At 52.0% G+C, this 16,566-nt stretch overlaps 1 protein-coding gene across 1 annotated transcript in view; it reads right to left on the reverse strand.

The window, feature by feature from the left end:
• The window catches only part of TCERG1L (transcription elongation regulator 1 like), a 195,890-nt gene that overhangs the window by 42,986 nt on the left and 136,338 nt on the right, over window positions 1-16,566 (reverse strand). The window contains exon 6 of the mRNA XM_070780406.1: window positions 9,742-9,896. Coding sequence (XP_070636507.1) covers window positions 9,742-9,896 — 155 coding nt within the window. The remainder of the gene's footprint in view (window positions 1-9,741; window positions 9,897-16,566) is intronic.

Raw genomic sequence — 16,566 nt, forward strand, 5'->3', positions numbered from 1 at the left:
CACATCCATACATCCATACATCCTACTGGAAAAGCCATAGCTTTGACTAGATGGACCTTTGTTGGCAAAGTACTGTCTCTGCTTTTTAGTAAGCTGTCTAGGTTGGTCATAACTTTTCTTCCAAGGAGCAAGCATCTTTTAATTTCATGCTGCAGTCACCATCTGCAGTGAATTTGGAGCCCCCCAAAATAAAGTCTGTCACTGTTTCCACTGTTTCTCCATCTATTTGCCATGAAGTAATGGGACCATATGCCATGATCTTAGTTTTCTGAATGTTTAACTTTAAGCCATTTTTTTCACTCTCCTCCTTCACTTTCATCAAGATGCTCTTTAGTTCTTCACTTTCTACCATGAGGGTGGTGTCATCTGCATATCTGAGGTTATTGAGATTTCTCCTGGCAATCTTGATTCCAGCTTGTGCTTCATCTAGCCCAGCACTTCTCATGATGTACCCTGCATATAAGCTAAATAAGCAGGGTGACAATACACAGCCTTGACGTACTCCTTTCCCTGTTTGGAACCAGTCTGTTGTTCCATGTCCAGTTCTAACTGTTGCTTCCTGACCTGCACACATATTTCTCAAGAGGCAGGTCAGGTGGTCTGGTATTCCATCTCTTGAAGAATTTTCAACAGTTTGTTGTGATCCACACAGTCAAAGGCTTTGGTGCAGTCAATAAAGCAGAAATAGATATTTTTCTGGAACCCTCTTGCTTTTTCTATGATCCAACGGATGTTGGCAATTTGATCTCTGGTTCCTCTGCCTTTTCTAAATTCAGCTTGAACATCTGGCAGTTCACAGTTCATGTACTGTTGAAGTCTGGCTTGGAGAATTTTGAGCATTACTTTGCTAGCGTGTGAAATGAATGCATTGTGCGGTAGTTTGAGCATTCTTTGGCATTGCCTTTCTTTGGGATTGGAATGAAAAGTGATCTTTTCCAGTCCTGTGGCCACTGTTGAGTTTTCCAAATTTGCTGGCATATTGACTGCAGCACTTTCACAGCATCATCTTTTAGGATTTTAAATAGCTCAATTGGAATTCCATCACCTCCACTAGCTTTGTTCATAGTGATGTTTCCTAAGGCCTACTTGACCTCACATTCTAGGTGAGTGATCACACCATTGTGTTTATCTGGGTTGTGAAGATCTTTTTTGTATAGTTCTTCTGCGTATTCTTGCCACCTCTTCTTAATATCTTCTGCTTCTGTTAGGTCCATTCCATTTCTGTCCTTTATTGTGCCCATCTTTGCATCACAGGGTACCTGGTAAATTCTGTCAGTGAGGGATTCTCTGCAGGGATGACCTGTCTACACTTACCTGCTTTATGCTGGGTCCTGTTACAAGGGCTAATCAGAGTGGGTGCCAATCTGATAATGGCGTTAACAAACAAGAAGCCTGGTTCATTCTTTGTGCGGAGGAGGCGCGGGTGAGGCCACCAGCTGGTGTCAGGGTGTGGACGGAACACAGGGCAGGTGATGGCCAGGGTTCCTCCCAAAGAGGGGCCAGGTGATCTGCATGGAGAGGTACCCTCTCGCCCGCCAGAATCCTTGTGGATGAGCGGTGATGCTCATCCTTGACTCTGTGGAACAACCAGCATCTGCGTTGTCAGCGGTCCCAGGTCTGGCCGAGCACCGGCCACCTGGCCCCCTGTGGCGTGGAGAGTGATGCATTGTTCCTGGGCAAACAGCACTTGGGAAAGTGACCCTTTCACAGGTCACAGCTGTGTTTACTCACAGGCACGGCTTCATGCCCTTCTTGGTGAAATGAAAGTCATCGTCAGTGTATATCTGCCTTGAATAAAAACAGCTGAAATGTTTACAGTTCAACTGAAGCCAAGTGACATCCTGCCAAGTCTATCACGGGTCGGGACAAAGCAGGGTGGAAGTGCCTGGCTCCCCGCACCCAACTTTTCTGTGTCAAGCAGGAAGCAAAATGCTTACCAGAGCCCCTTTTAATCTAATGCGCATAAGACATCTGGCCAGGCTGGCCCTCCTTAGATCTGGAGTCAGACTCTCCACAGTGCAAATCCCTGGTCCCCCGCTCGATAGGAATGTGACCTTGAGCAGGCCAAATGGTCTGCTTTCTTTAATTCCCTCTACTGTCAAAATAGGCATAAAGACAGAAGATTGCAGACCAATGGCCTCCAAAGAGGTCCACACCCAAACCCTGGAAAAGAAAGTGAAGGTGAAAGTCACTCAGTCATGCCTGACTCTTTGTGACCTCATGGACTACACAGTCCATGGAATTCTCTGGGCCAGAATACTGGAGTGGGTAGCCTTTCTCTTCTCCAGGGGATCTTCCCGACCCAGGGATCAAACCCAGGTCTCCCACATAGCAGGTGGATTCTTTACCATCTGAGTCACAAGGGAAGCCCAAGAATACTGGAGTAGGTAGCCTTTCCCTTCTCCAGTGGATCTTCTCAACCCAGGAATCGAACCCAGGTCTCCCGCAGTGCAGGCGGCTTCATTACCAGTGGAGCCACTGTGAATGTCTTAGGTTGCATGGCAGGGGTGAAGGCTCCTAACCAGCCTTGGGGCTCCAGAAACCAGATGCCTCTTGGACTGGAAGACACAGGAAGTGAGTTATGCCTGAGAGCCTCCAGAAAGAAGCAACTCAGACCCACCAGGGAGACTTCAGTCGGGCTTCTGACCTCCGGGACTGGAAAGCAGCAAGTTGGTGTTGGTTCAAGCTACTAAACTTGTGATCATCTGTTACAGCAGCAACAGGGAGCTGATATGGGTGGTGACCAGCTCCTGGGGAGGTGGCAGGCATGGAGGAACCAAGAGGTCCCTTTCCCCCCAGGGCGCCCCCCCTCCTCCTGCCTAGGCAAGCCCCCTGCCCTACCCCACAGCAGCACCCTGTCCACCTTAGCCTCTGGGAGGTGCCCACGGGAGACAGAAGGCAGGGGAAAGAGGCTGGGAGATCGTCCTCCGCCTTGTCTGCCTCCCCACCCTAGAGGACAGACTCACAGGCGTTTTATCTGATCACCCTCTGGTACATCCTACCAGACTGCACCAAACCCCCGGCAGAAGGGACAGGATCCCCATCCTGAATGGGGCAGGTGATGAGGCAGCAGGGGCCAGAAGGCAGGAAAATTTCTACTGTGGACCAAAAGAGGTCACCTGCCATTTCAGGAAACAAAGAACGTTGCCTGCTAACAAGCCATCAGTCACAGCCCTGACGCTGAGCCTTGAGGGGACTTCAGGGCAGAGAAAAGCAGGGCACCGGTCATTGATAGTGAAGGTGTGCGTCTCAGGAGAGATGTCGCTGAGTCTGACTCTTGCACCTTCCCGCACACAGAAAAGCACAAATCGTTTACTTGAGATGTCTGTTTTTTGTGATTAGCTGTAGTCTTTTGGGTTCAATTAAATTTTTTTTCCTAAGGAAGAACCCCTGTATATCCTGGCTCCTCCCTTATCTCTGGAGAAGGAAATGGCAACCCACTCCAATATTCTTGCCTGAAGAATCCCGTGGACAGAGGAGCCTGGCTGGCTACAGTCCCTGGGGTCCCAAGAGTTGGACACAACTTAGTAACTAAACCACCGCCACCTCCTCCCTCACCTTGGTCACCCACAAACTGGCACCTGCCGTCCACCTCTACAAGGGTTACATCAGGCTCTGCTGCACCTGCCAACCTTCAACACCCCTGGAAGGAGCTCAGGGTGGAGAGCAGGAGCAAGGCTCTCTGTGCTCTGAAGAAACTGGCAGGACAGGTGTTCAGGCAGCTAGATATTTTCAGGAGCTGATTTTATGAGCCCAGTTCTTGTACCTCCTCATATCTATAAAAGCACCAAAATCCTCCATGGTGATGACTGCCCCTCATGACTAGCAGTAACCCTCATGAGACTAGTAGAAATCTGCAAAAATATGTGTCTGATTGCATGGACTCCCCCTTCACCAAAATCACATATATACTGACCCGCCCCCGACTCATCGGAGCTGTCTCTCATTGCTAGCTACCCAAGATGCTGCCTCCCAGGCTGCAGTCTTCATTTCACCACAAATAAAACTTGACTCACAACTCTCACATTGCGCTTAAGTCAACACCGTTTGGAGCAGCTCCTCAGAGTGATCTGAGAGGCTCTCTCCCTGGCTACAGTCCTCAGTGAGGTCCCCGAATAAAACGTATCTCACGACTTTTCATTTCACTTCAGTCTCCACTACCCATTGCCCTGAAGAGAGGTCTTTGGTGCTTCAGGTAAACACGGGTGGCAGAACTGAGCTGCTAAGAGATTTGGGAAATGCTGAAGCTGGAGGGAAGACAAACGTGAGTGGGGCGTCCTCACCAAGGAAGAGCCTGTAGCAGCCCCGAATGTCAGGACACGGAGCGGACATGGCGTGAAGGCTGCTCCTTCTCACTTCGCAGTTCAACAGGCATTATTACCAACTAGCAGCCTGTCTGCTAGAGCCATAAAAGTCTGCATGCACTGGAGGATGATTAGGAAATAATTCAGGCCTTTAGCTAAACCTCTCGGCAAGGAAAACAGAATGGAGAAAAGGGGGCCTTTTCTTTATCTGTTGAAAGGCTTAGTCCTTCTGGCAGTTCTGCACCCTTTTCCCATAGTTGCCTGACAATATTAACTCCTCCTTCCATGCTGATATTCCTAGTATGCACACAAAATACACACACACACACACCCCTCCAAACCTACTGCAGTTAAATGTGGCAGAAAGTGAAAGTGTGAAAGTCGCTCTGTCCTGTCTGACTCTTTGCGATCCTATGGACTATACAGTCCATGGAATTCTCCAGGCCAGAATGCTGGAGTAGGTAGCCGTTCCGTTCTCCAGGAGATCTTCCCAACCCAGGGATCAAACCCAGGTCTCCGACACTGCAGGTGGATTCTTTAGCAGCTGAGCCACCAGGGAAGTATTTTGTCAAATTCTACTTGCCTCTTGAAAAATAATGAATATCAATTGGAATGCTTAATGGTTCCATTTCAGACAAGAAACAGGTTTTAATATTTAAATCTATAATGACTCATAGCCCAACACAATGTGAAAAACAAAATTCTATACCAAGGACAGTCTTCCCTAGAGCTGATTCTTATAATAATTAGGGTCAGAACATTAGATGAGTCATGACAGGTGATCAGCCAGGGAAAAATTCACCTTGCTCGTGGCCTGAGGTCAGCAACTCTGCCTGCTCATTGCTAATTAGTCTTCCAGAAATACTCCCTGTCCTGTTTTGCTGCAAACAGAATAATTTCAGTGAGTGGATCTTAGGAAATTACAAGTTATCCATTTAAATGTCAATTCCTGCTCTGAAACTGGAAGTTGAGAACGGAGGTCATTTGCATGTCTTTAAGATGCAGGTTAAAGACTTTTAAGACGGCTTAAGGCAGCTCTTCCTCTTTTAATAAGAGTAAGTAAGGTTAAAGCTCATTTTGTAGCTGCTTGTAAATTTATGATCACACATCTATCTGGATAGAGTGGTTCAGGGGCCACCATTACAATGGTCAGACAAAAATGGCTTGATGTGTTAAGCCCATAAGAGTCGGGTATTTCCAGCTGTGTTTGTTAGATTTAAGGCTCCATTCTCCACCTTTTTAAGTGCAAAATGAGATTCAGGCCAGCAGAGTGAAATGAAGCCCTGATCTATGACCCAGATAATTCAGGTCCTTGTTGTAATTAATTATACAAGGAGGCCATTGGACAGACCTCTGAGCCAGTAAAAGCCTCAGGGTTACCAGTCAGTGGGGATGCTGAGGAGGGCCAGCGGGGCAGGAGGCAGGCCTTCCTGGTGCCTGGCAGCTGATTCCCCCTGCTCTGCCTCTGTGCCTGCACCAGGCCAGCCTTCCCTGGCTCCAACGACTTCCGGTTTGGGGCTTCAGCATCAGAATTGATTTTTGCTCACATAAACTCTTCACTTTTCTAACATGCTTGTTAATCTTCTAATACTGTCCTCCACCTCAGAAGCCTGGAAAGGGCAGAGGACTCGGGGTGGGGGAGGACCCTGCTCACCCCTCTCTGCTCTCGTAGCCCTGGCTCAACTTGGTCCAGGGCAGAAAAACAGGTGACCAACTGTGTCCTGACTGCTAACAAGTTCCATCCTTTCTCATCCCTGCCAGGCCTCGGAAAAATAAAGAAACAGCACCCAATTATCTCTGAGAATGCAAGCTGCAGGAAGGAGCGAGGAGACTGCCCACATTGTTTGCAAGTAAGTATCCCCGTGACAAGCTGCACCTGAACGTCCTCCAGGGGTTGGCAGGTCTCGGGACACCAGCCCCACAGGTGGTGACGGTGAGGACGTTGGGCGCCGGGTGTCTGTGTGTGAGGGGTTTTGGTTCAAGCCTTCATTCAGCACGCAAAGCATCTTTTCAGATAATGGATGACTCAGTCAAAGGAGGGAGCAAATTCACAGCCCAGTTCTCGCTGTCCCTGAGAACAGCTTGTGTTACAGACTGAGATCTGCATCTGGAACATTCGCTTCTCAGAGTCAGCTGGCTCGAGCTGATGCTCTGGGGGTGCACTCATCATCTTACGAGAGGGGAATGTACCGAGAAACGGAACACTCCCTGCCACACCAGGAAACAAGGATGCCACAGTCGCCAGTGACCGCAGCCCTCCAGCGTGAGCCGGTGAGCCGTGAGGGCACTCAGGAAGGAGAATACGGCACCTAGCAGCCGTCAGAAGACTCCCGCTGCCCACGGTAAGCCCCAGAGGAACTCAGGGTGTGAAAACACAGGGCACTGGCCCCAGACAAGCCGAGGTGCATATGGAAGGAAAGATTTCACTAAGCCCACACTCTTGCACTTTCCCATACATTGAAAGGCACTAAATTCCTTACTTTGGGATATCTGGTTTTCTTTAGCAAACAATAATCTTTGGGTGTTCAGACTACCTGACCTTTGTTGTAAAACTTCTATGGAACCTGGCTTGCTCAGAATAGTTCTCTCAAGGTCACTTGAGATGCTGTCTCCTGGGCTTGAAGTCCTAAAAATGTCTGCCAAATAAGACTTAACTCTCAACTTGCAGGTGGGGTGTACTTTCTCAGTTGACGGAGTTATCGGTATCCATCACTCCATCTCAGCAGACTGCTGCCAGCTTTGCAAGAGCAACCTGTCCATGTCCGTTAGCACTGATCAAAATGTTGACGAAGCTTTTAAGACACTTTCTCCTAAAGTTCCATTCAAATGCTCTGGATCCAGCATAGGCTGATCTGTGTTATCTGTGTTAGCGTCACTTGAGATGGGCTCAAAAATACTCAAAAACCACTCCAAAGCTAAAGCAAACACTCACTCCAGAGGTCAAGATTCCATTTCCCGGCCTTTCAGCCAAGCTCTGCGGGTCAGTCAGGGAAAACTGTGATCTCAAGATCTCAGTGAAGCCAAGACTGTTTCAACCCACGTGCTCAGGGAGTGCACCTTTCCCAACACAACTGATGAACAATGTGTAAGACCTAATCGGCGGATCTGAACACATGGAAGTGTTCTGCTCTGGCTCTCGGGAAAATGAGATTTGCTGGGGCAGCTTCTGAACAGCTATCTCTCTGCCACGCATTGGATTCCTCTGCAGCTGGGAAAGACCTTTTCCCTTCTCCACATGTACTTTAGGTGAATCCAAGCACCCTTCAAACAAAGAGTGGATGGACTTCCTACAAAGCTCTGGAATGGGTGCATGATGGAGAAGGTTCAGTTCAGTTCAGTTCAGTCGCTCAGTCGTGTCCGACTCTCTGCGACCCCATGAATCGCAGCACGCCAGGCCTCCCTGTTCATCACCAACTCCCAGAGTTCACTCAGACTCACGTCTATCGAGTCAGTGATGCCATCCAGCCGTCTCATCCTCTGTCGTCCCCTTCTCCTCCTGCCCCCAATCCCTCCCAGCATCAGAGTCTTTTCCAATGAGTCAACTCGTCGCATGAGGGGGCCAAAGTACTGGAGTTTCAGCTTTAGCATCATTCCTTCCAAAGAAATCCCAGGGCTGATCTCCTTCAGAATGGACTGGTTGGATCTCCTTGCAGTCCAAGGGACTCTCAAGAGTCTTCTCCAACACCACAGTTCAAAAGCATCAATTCTTCGGTGCTCAGCCTTCTTCACAGTCCAACTCTCACATCCATACATGACCACAGGAAAAACCATAGCCTTGACTAGACGGACCTTTTTTGGCAAAGTAAGGTCTCTGCTTTTGAATATGCTATCTAGGTTGGTCATAACTTTCCTTCCGAGGAGTAAGCGTCTTTTAATTTCATGGTTACATGTTACCAATTATGACATGTAGTCTCAAGGGGCAGTCTTACAACATCTGGAGCAAAAACCAAATGATGGGGAAAAAAAGAGCAAAGAAACTGTTGCAGTAAAAAGGGAAAAAAAGGAATGGGTTTTTTTCTTTAACTTCCCTTGTGACTCAGACTAAAGAACCCGGCTGCAATGTGGGAGACCTGGCCTCAATCCTGGGTTGGGAAGGTCCCCTGGAGAAGAGAATGGCTACCTACTCCAGTATTCTGGCCTGGAGAATTTCATGGACAGAGGAGCCTGACAGGCTACAGTCCATGGGGTTGCAAAGAGTCAGACAGGACTTAAAGACTTTCACCTTTCCTGAGAATAAAGAAGATAAGGAGAACAGTGAGTAGGCCTGAACATTCCTAGTTTTTTTTTTTTTTTTTTTACTTTAACTGCTTCTAACTCTGCATGTCTATAACTAAGTTTGCTTTTCTGCCCCTTAACTCTGCAGGAGCTACACTTCACACCTATTTCCTTTGACTCGATGCTAAATACATCCTGTGTCTGGTGTTTACCCTCAGGACACCCTTCCCCCTGTAGTCACATATCAGAAAGAAGGCTGCAGCCCCAGGGACTGACAGATGCGGTTGCTGGGCTGCTGGCACTGGCCTGTGGCCTTCTTTGAAACAATGCGAGAGGGGGAAATCAAGACCCTAACAGCTTTGTTCGTCTTCACTGACTCCTGACTGTGAGCCCTCATCTTACATAAGCCCCTAGACTCCTCATGACGCAAAGGGCTGCTTCAATGGAAAAGACTGATGTTGGGAAAGATTGAGAGCAGGAGGAGAAGCGGGTGACAGAGGATGAGATGGGTGGATGGCATCACTGACTCAATGGACATGAATTTGAGCAAGCTCCGGGAGATGGTGATGGACAGCGAAGCCTGGCGCGCTGCAGTCCACGGGCTCACAAAGAGCTGGACACGACTGAGAGACTGAACAAGACTCCCCGTGGATGGGGACACAGTTCTGGAGGCCTGAGCCTGCTGTCTTCCCCTCTCAGCCAGGTGAGAATTAAAGCCACCTTTGTATCTCCTCCACACTCTCTGTATTTTTCCTTTGGCTTCGGTGGGCAGAGAAGGCCAAGATTCTGGCCAGCAACAGAACTAGCACATCAAAGTGATCACCACAGATGAGTTTACCTGGTGAGACTGCTTTGCATTTTCTAGAATGCTTAACCAATACCCATTAATTTGATAATAGAAAACAACTTTTTAAGAGAGAAGGTTAAATGCAGGCTAATATCTGAGCTGGAAAGGAAGCTCCCGGTGGCTGAAGGATAACCTTCTCTGGGTTTGTAAATTTACGCAATGCAAAGAGAACGCCAGAACCGATCCCGTGGAAGGATCAAAGTTTCTGCAGAAAGTGCCATAAAAACTTAATGACTAAATTCTGAAACAGGGAGCATGAGTCCTTCAAAATCAACTGCCAGCACAACCGGGCATTGTGCTCTCCTCTCCCGCTAAAGGATGTAGAGTCTAGACTCTCCTACAGGTGGGTGCCCAGGGCCCGGCTGTCTTAGTTACTTGCTGCCGCCTCCAGCTTGCGCTTGTGCGGAGGGTCTTCGATGATCCTGTTGAGGTCCCCGCGGTTCCTCAAGTCCATCGGCTTCTCCCAGACGGACAACTGCATCGTCGGGTTGAAGAAGAAAACTCGGTCATCGCCCGTCCAGACCACACACCTGTGCAAATCGAGAAACCGCTCTTAGTCTCCCTGAGAGGCATGCATCAAAAGACCATAGTGTGTGTTCTAAGTCGATCAGTCGTGTCTGATTCTCTGCAATCCCATGGCCTGTAGCCTGACAGGCTCCTCTGTCCATGGGATTCTCCAGGCAAGAAAACTGGGGTGGGTTGCCATGCCCTCCTCCAGGGGAGCTTCCTGACCCAGGGATCAAACCCGAGTCTCTTATGTTTCCTGCATTCGCAGACAGGTTAGTGCAGGCATGCGTCCAAACCCAAAATGCCCTTGGGGCTGAAATCCACACATTCACAAAAGTAGTATTTTACAAAGTATGAATAATAATAGCGATGTCTGGCTTTTCAGGGTGATTCTCAGATGTTTCTCATACATTCTCTCATTCGATTCATAGGCAGACAGCTACCTGGCCTTCCTTCTACTGGTAAGGACAGCAAAGTTCAGAGACATGAGAGGCTCAACTGGGTCCCAGGAGTTCTGAGCTCTTCCCAAAGGCCAGCTCTCCTTTCAGTTGGATTCCCACTCTGGCTTTGGGTCCAAGGACCGTAACACAGACCTTGGTTCCCAGTAAACTTCCCCGATTGGACGGTGACTGAGCAGCAGGGTTCATGGAGCCACACAGAGGCCACAGCCCATCCCTCTCCAGCTGAGAACCAGCAACCCGGCTGCTGGAATCAGCAACCTCAGCCCTGTTGAGGTGTCCCGCTTTGCTTTCAGAAGAGCAAAGAATTAGCTTTGCATTTTCACATGGAGGAAATGAAAATCTCCAAAAGGAATAATATGCAATTTTAAGACTTCATCTCTGTGAAAGTTTATCAGAGAGAAGGAAAGATTGCAAAGGAGAAATAGTGAAGAAAAGAAAAACAAAGGAAAGGAAGAGCTCCCTTTCCGCGGAGTGAGTCTGCAGTGTGGGAACGCACACGGGAATTCAGACCCGGCCTCAGTGTGTCCCAGCAACACAGCCGGTCGAGGTCACCGGAGCGGCCTCAGGCTGTCCTGTGACCAGTCTCGTGATGGTGCAGAGAAGTGAGCTCTGTCCTGCCTCTGGTCTGGCCCTTCCAGAAGATTCTTCTGGGGTTAGGCCTCTCCCCTCCCATGACCTCAGCATCCTAGTGACCTCTGAGGGCCCGGGAAGCTCCAGGACTCTCCCCAGGCTCCTCAGAAGCTGCAGGAATGGGCAGGACTAGTCCTCGTGGACTGAAGCCCTCTGGTCATTGATTTCTTGAGGGATCAGGGACACTTCTGGGCACTTGCCGGCCTCCTGAGCACCAGCTCCTGCCTTACCATCAGACACACCTGGTTGCCTGCCCCCTTTCTGGATCCAGGCAGCACACACCAGTCTGCTTCCCACAGAGAAAATCACGCCCACCCTTGAGCCTCTGTGCTCAGACCAGCGGGCCACTTCCCGTGGGCCAGACAGAGGCTTAGTGCAGGGGCTAGCCTCATGTTCTGAAACTCTGTGCAGACCAGATCCCTACGTAGAAATGACCTTTAGATGGTCTGTCTGATTTACTCCGCAGCCAGGCAGGGTTCATGGGAGTGGTGAGCCAAATAACGACCCCAAAGAGGTCTACATCCTACTCCCAAGAACCTATGAATGTTACCTTACAGGGCAAAAGGGACCTCTCAGGTGTGATTAAGTTCCTGTCTTGAGATGCAGGGAGTAGGCTGGGCTGTCCAGGCAAGTTTAGTGTCATCAGAAGGGTCCTCATAAGGGAAGAGGGAGGCTGGGAGTCAGAGTGAGAGAAGGGGATGGGAGGATGGAAGCAGAAGACAGACAGACAGACACACACACAGGATGGGTGGAGACAGAGGTCAGAGGATGCGCCACTCTGGCCTTGATGTTGGAAGAAGTGGCTGTGGATGCCAGTGTCTCTAGAAGCTGGAAAGTCTAGAGCAGTCTCCCCTGAGCCTTGGGAGGGAATCAGCCCCCTCCTCCCCACCTGGATTCAGCCCCATGGGGTTGGATTCTGACCTCCAGAGCTGTGAGATGTGAGTTTCCACAGGTTGACGACCAGTAGACCTCACCCTTGACCCCTCCCCATCCTGGGCACCAGCACCAGGGTCTGCATCTGGCCAGCAGCAACCTAGACCCCCACACTGTATAGGCCCCTGCTGGCCTGGTCATCCAGGTAGAAGGCCATGACCTGCCTTCTCAGTGGATGCACCATCCAGCTCTAGGCCTGCCCTTGACCTTCAGGTGACCTTGAGAGCTGCCCTCACCCTCCGTGATCTCCGTTCCATCATCTGTGTGGGGGGGGCCTGTGATGGACATTTGTGTTATTCTAACATGCCCGTCACTGCGGGAAAGCTGAGGCAAACGTGAGGGTCAGCCTTTACTAGAGACTGGATGACGGGCCAACAAAGGCCAGACCTGAGGGGCAGGACTGGCGAGCTGGACAAGGACCTGCCCGATGCACGGGTCTGCCTGCCACCCCCAGCGGGCCCCGACAGGGCACAGGTGACCTCTCGTGGGAGGAAGCTGCCTGCCTGCCGGTGCAGAAGTCGTCTGGCTTAGGAAGCTTTCACTGTGTATAAAGCTGCAGGTAATTATGCTGTTCTGTACATTATGTACAATTCTGCCACTGTGAGTTCTCGCACAGAATTCTGGGCCAGCAGGGACCATAAACCCTGCCAGGAGCACAGCCCCTTCCCTCTCAGATGCTCTGCAGGGTGACGGAGTGCCTCCTGCCGGGGCTGGGGGCTGCGCTCCTGGCAGCACTCAGCACATGTTCTTAGCACCACGAGTAGCCCACTTGGGTTATCTGCGCACCAGGGGGTGGGGTGGGGGGAGGTTTGCCTGGTGTGAATGCAGGCTGTTTGCAGCTTCAGCTAGATCAGAATGCAGGCGATGTCGAGTAAGAAGCCAGCAGACCCTCAGCAGTGCAGAGGGTGAAGCCCAGTCCTGGGCACCCTCTAACACGGAGGGCATCCATCTGTCTGGTCTGGTGCACGCAGGCGGCTGGTCACTGCCCACACACAGGCTTCTAAAGCCTTCTTTGGCCAGGCTGCAGCTGGAAAAAGAGCTCCAAGACCAAAGCTCCTGGCAGCGAGTAGGCTGGTTTGTGACAGTCGCGACGATATCTTTTCACTGTCTGACTGCGCTTGGCCTGAGTGGGAAAGTCCAGGTGCAGCTTTGACTCGCTGCGCCCTTGTCTGTCTATTTACAAATTTAGGAGCTGCTGTGTGACCCCGGGACCCCTGATGGCACCTGCAGTACAATGAACCTTTACAGCAGATACACCGGACAGGTACAGCTGGTCTGGCAGGACGTCATCCTGTGCTCAGCACCCCTCCACCCATACACATGCACACACGCTTGTGTGTGCACACACATGCACACACATACATTCACACGTATGCACACACACACTTGTGCATAAAGGCACATGCACACACACTCACACTTGTGCACGCACACACGTGCATTGACACACAGCATATACACGTGTGTGTGCACACACGAGTACACACTTATGCGTAGATGCACATGCACACACACTCACATGTGTGCACCCACACATGCATCCCCACACGTGCATATACAAGTGTGCACGCACACACAAGCACACCAGTGATCTGGGCGCCACAGCCCCACCCCCAGTGGCCTCAACGTCATGGCTGACTGGTCTGTTCCCTCCTCCAGAGTCACTGGGGGGCACTCAGGAGCCCAGGGGCGTGGAGCCCTGCCGTCCAGGATGGCTTTGCCTCTGTGTGTCTCAGCACCTCAGGCAGTGATCTCACCGCTGTGGACTCAGTGTCCTCATTTATAAAAGCAGGCTGGTGGACGCAGGTCTAGTCCCAGATGATTTCTTAAGTCCCTTCTAACTTCTATTCTATCTTCTATTCTTTTCTGTTAATTTTCCAGCTTTGTCCAGGACCCCAGGCATGGTCATACTAATGCCCTTCCATGCGGATCAACCTTATGGGCAGGGACACAGTCCCCGGCTCCTGAGCTAGTCTGTCCTGGGCTCTGGGTAGCTGTGCTCAGAGGTTCACTGCTGCACCTGGAGACCATGCCTGCCCTGGGATTGCTTCTCCTAGCAGCCTGGTGGGGTCAAGGGCGTGGGGCAAAACCTCGGTGATTGGCCTCCTGCTGAGACCACATCCTCTTAGCCCAGCCCTTCCCCCAACCACCACACCCCGCCCGCCTTCCTCTGCCCCTTTCCTGGAACCACTCCTCAGTACCTCCGGGCTCTGGGAGCTCTGTCCTAAGTGCTGCTTCTGTGGACCCTGACCTAAAGGGGAGGAAGGATGGAGTAGAATCTAAACCTCAGGAGAGTTTCCGACAGCGAGAGGCAGGCGGTGTCTGTGCAGGACACGCACCCTCACCTCCTCCTTGAAGACCGCACTTTGGGGTTTTCAAAGACGAGACCTAGTCCCACCAAACTTGGCACCATCAGGGCTACAGCGACTGAAGGGCCCGGGGAGCGATGAGTTCCCTGAGAAAGCGGGTCAGCGAGGGTCTGCCCACATGAGAAAGTCTGGGGCGTGTGCATCCACCCCCAGGGGATGGGACACTTCCGCCAGAATTACCGAGGGGCTGGCAGCCTCGATCACAGAGGCAGGGAGGGGCTCATGCTCCCGTGGGCGCAGAGAGGGGTGCAGAGGTAGCCCCTGCCAGCACCCCAAAGGCTGTGTGAGGCCAGCCTCAGCCAACCCGTCTCCCCACTCTCGGAGGTGTCCTGGGGTCCTAGAGCCGTGATTCTGCCTGGCCTGAAAAAGTTCTGGATGACACGTGAAGTGGGGCCCGGGGGAATAAGAAGCAGCTGGAAGCAGGTGAGTGATGCTGTCGCAGCCCCTGGTGGGGTGGGGGGCCCTAAGCCGTGCTCCTGGTGGGCGAAGAGTGGAGGGGTCTCAGCCTCCAGCCCCGGTAGCTGCTGACAGCCATCACCTCCCTGGACGCTGGCTGAGGGCAGACCATGCACCTGGGCATGTATCCTTCGCAAGAAGTGGATACGCTCAGACGCAAAGACACGTGGGCTCCAAAAGATCCCCCTGATGGGAGGCCCAGTCAGACTCAGGTCATCATCCCACGGAGCTCCTGGGCTCCTTCCCCTCTGGCTCCAAGCCCGGCTGTTAAGAAAGAAGCTGCACGTCGACCGGAACTGACTTGGTTCTCCCCAGATGCCGGACGGGTCTGTGCTGTAGGTTTGCTGCCTCTGGGTCGTGCTGATTCCGTCGGAACCGGGAGCCACGTAGACAGATGGTCACACCACGCCCTCCTCTCGGAGAGACCCAGTGCCCGGACCGCCGTGCGGGGAGCAGCCCAGCCCCCACTGCCACCACCACCCAGCCTCTCCAGTGACGGGAGAGCGGAGCCAATTAGAGACTTAATGGAGGGTTATTACCCCGGAGACAGAGGAGTGACAACAGTTAACAGGCACAGGCTCATCCAGAACAAAGAGCCCGCTTCCTGTGCCACAGGGGCGCCTGCGCAACTGAAGCAAAGAGCTGGCGGCAGGTAAACAACGTGATCCCCCAGGAGAAATCTGCCCACTGGTCACGCCTGGTCTCCACCGGACCGAGCCAGCTGTGTGATGCAGAATTAATTTCACGTATCGTTTATGCACATTTTAAGTAATACATATACATTCCTCTGGCTTAATCACAATGTATGATTCTGGATGGCTGCCATGTTCCCTCTCCTCTTTAACTGTCCCCAAATCCCAGAGGGTACAATTAGCGTGCCAGAGGTAGTTAAGTCTGGTACAAAACGTCCACGCTTAGCAGCCTTAGAACACGAAGACCCGTTTTAGCAAATGGAAATGGGGACTGCTGGCTTGCCGTACAAAATGATCCCCCCATTGCCTTCACACAGCACACCCCAGCGTTCACGGCTCTGCAAGGGGCAAGATATTTCCGCTCCTCTCTCCAAGCATCCAGCTCAGCCCAGCGGGGAAGGGCTCCGTGCCTCACCCCCTCTCCCGCACGCGGGAAGGCACACCCAGGTCCCTCTGTCCTCCGGGCACTTGTCCCGAGTGCACTGTCCCAGGAGCAGAGTCCTGTCTGCAGGGTGGACCCGTGTGCCCTGGGTCACAGCCACAGGGCTGAGGTCTCTGACCCCAGAAGGCAGCACCTCTGTGTGCTCTGTTCTCTGCCCCCTTCCCCGTTCTGCCCACCTTGTCCCCGGGAAGGGGCTGACCTGGGAGAACTGAGAAGCCCCGGCCCCACGGGGCAGGTCGGGTGAGGCACTGTGGGGCCTGCAGACAAGAAGATTCAGGGAAAAGAGGGTGGAAACAGCTCTCCCCTCTTCCTCCTGGGACATGGTGGTTTATGCTCAGAAATGCGTATCTGGTAACGGCCTCATTCTGCACAGAGCTCCTGGGTTTCTGGCCGACCTCTGATGTGAGAGCAAGCCTCCCGTGGGCAGGAAGTGAAGCAAACACCTTCTGGGCAACTCCACCTGGACCACGGGCCGGGGCATCCAGGGGCACTTGCCTTCTTGGACAGTCACGGTGCCACCTACTCTGTTGTGACCTCCGTCAGAGTCCAGCTTCGTCACGGCAAGGGCTTCTGACCACAGGGACCCCCGAGCACCTGCTGCCCTGCCCATTGTTATGAGGACCAGAGCAGGGGGCCCTGCAGGAGCGGGCCTGGAGCTGGGCCAGCGGGGGCCTCTGCGGAGAGGCCGCCCGTCCAGGGGTGAACAGGCA

The sequence above is a fragment of the Bos indicus genome, chromosome 26, assembly GCF_029378745.1.
Source record: "Bos indicus isolate NIAB-ARS_2022 breed Sahiwal x Tharparkar chromosome 26, NIAB-ARS_B.indTharparkar_mat_pri_1.0, whole genome shotgun sequence".
Taxonomy (NCBI): Eukaryota; Metazoa; Chordata; class Mammalia; order Artiodactyla; family Bovidae; genus Bos; species Bos indicus.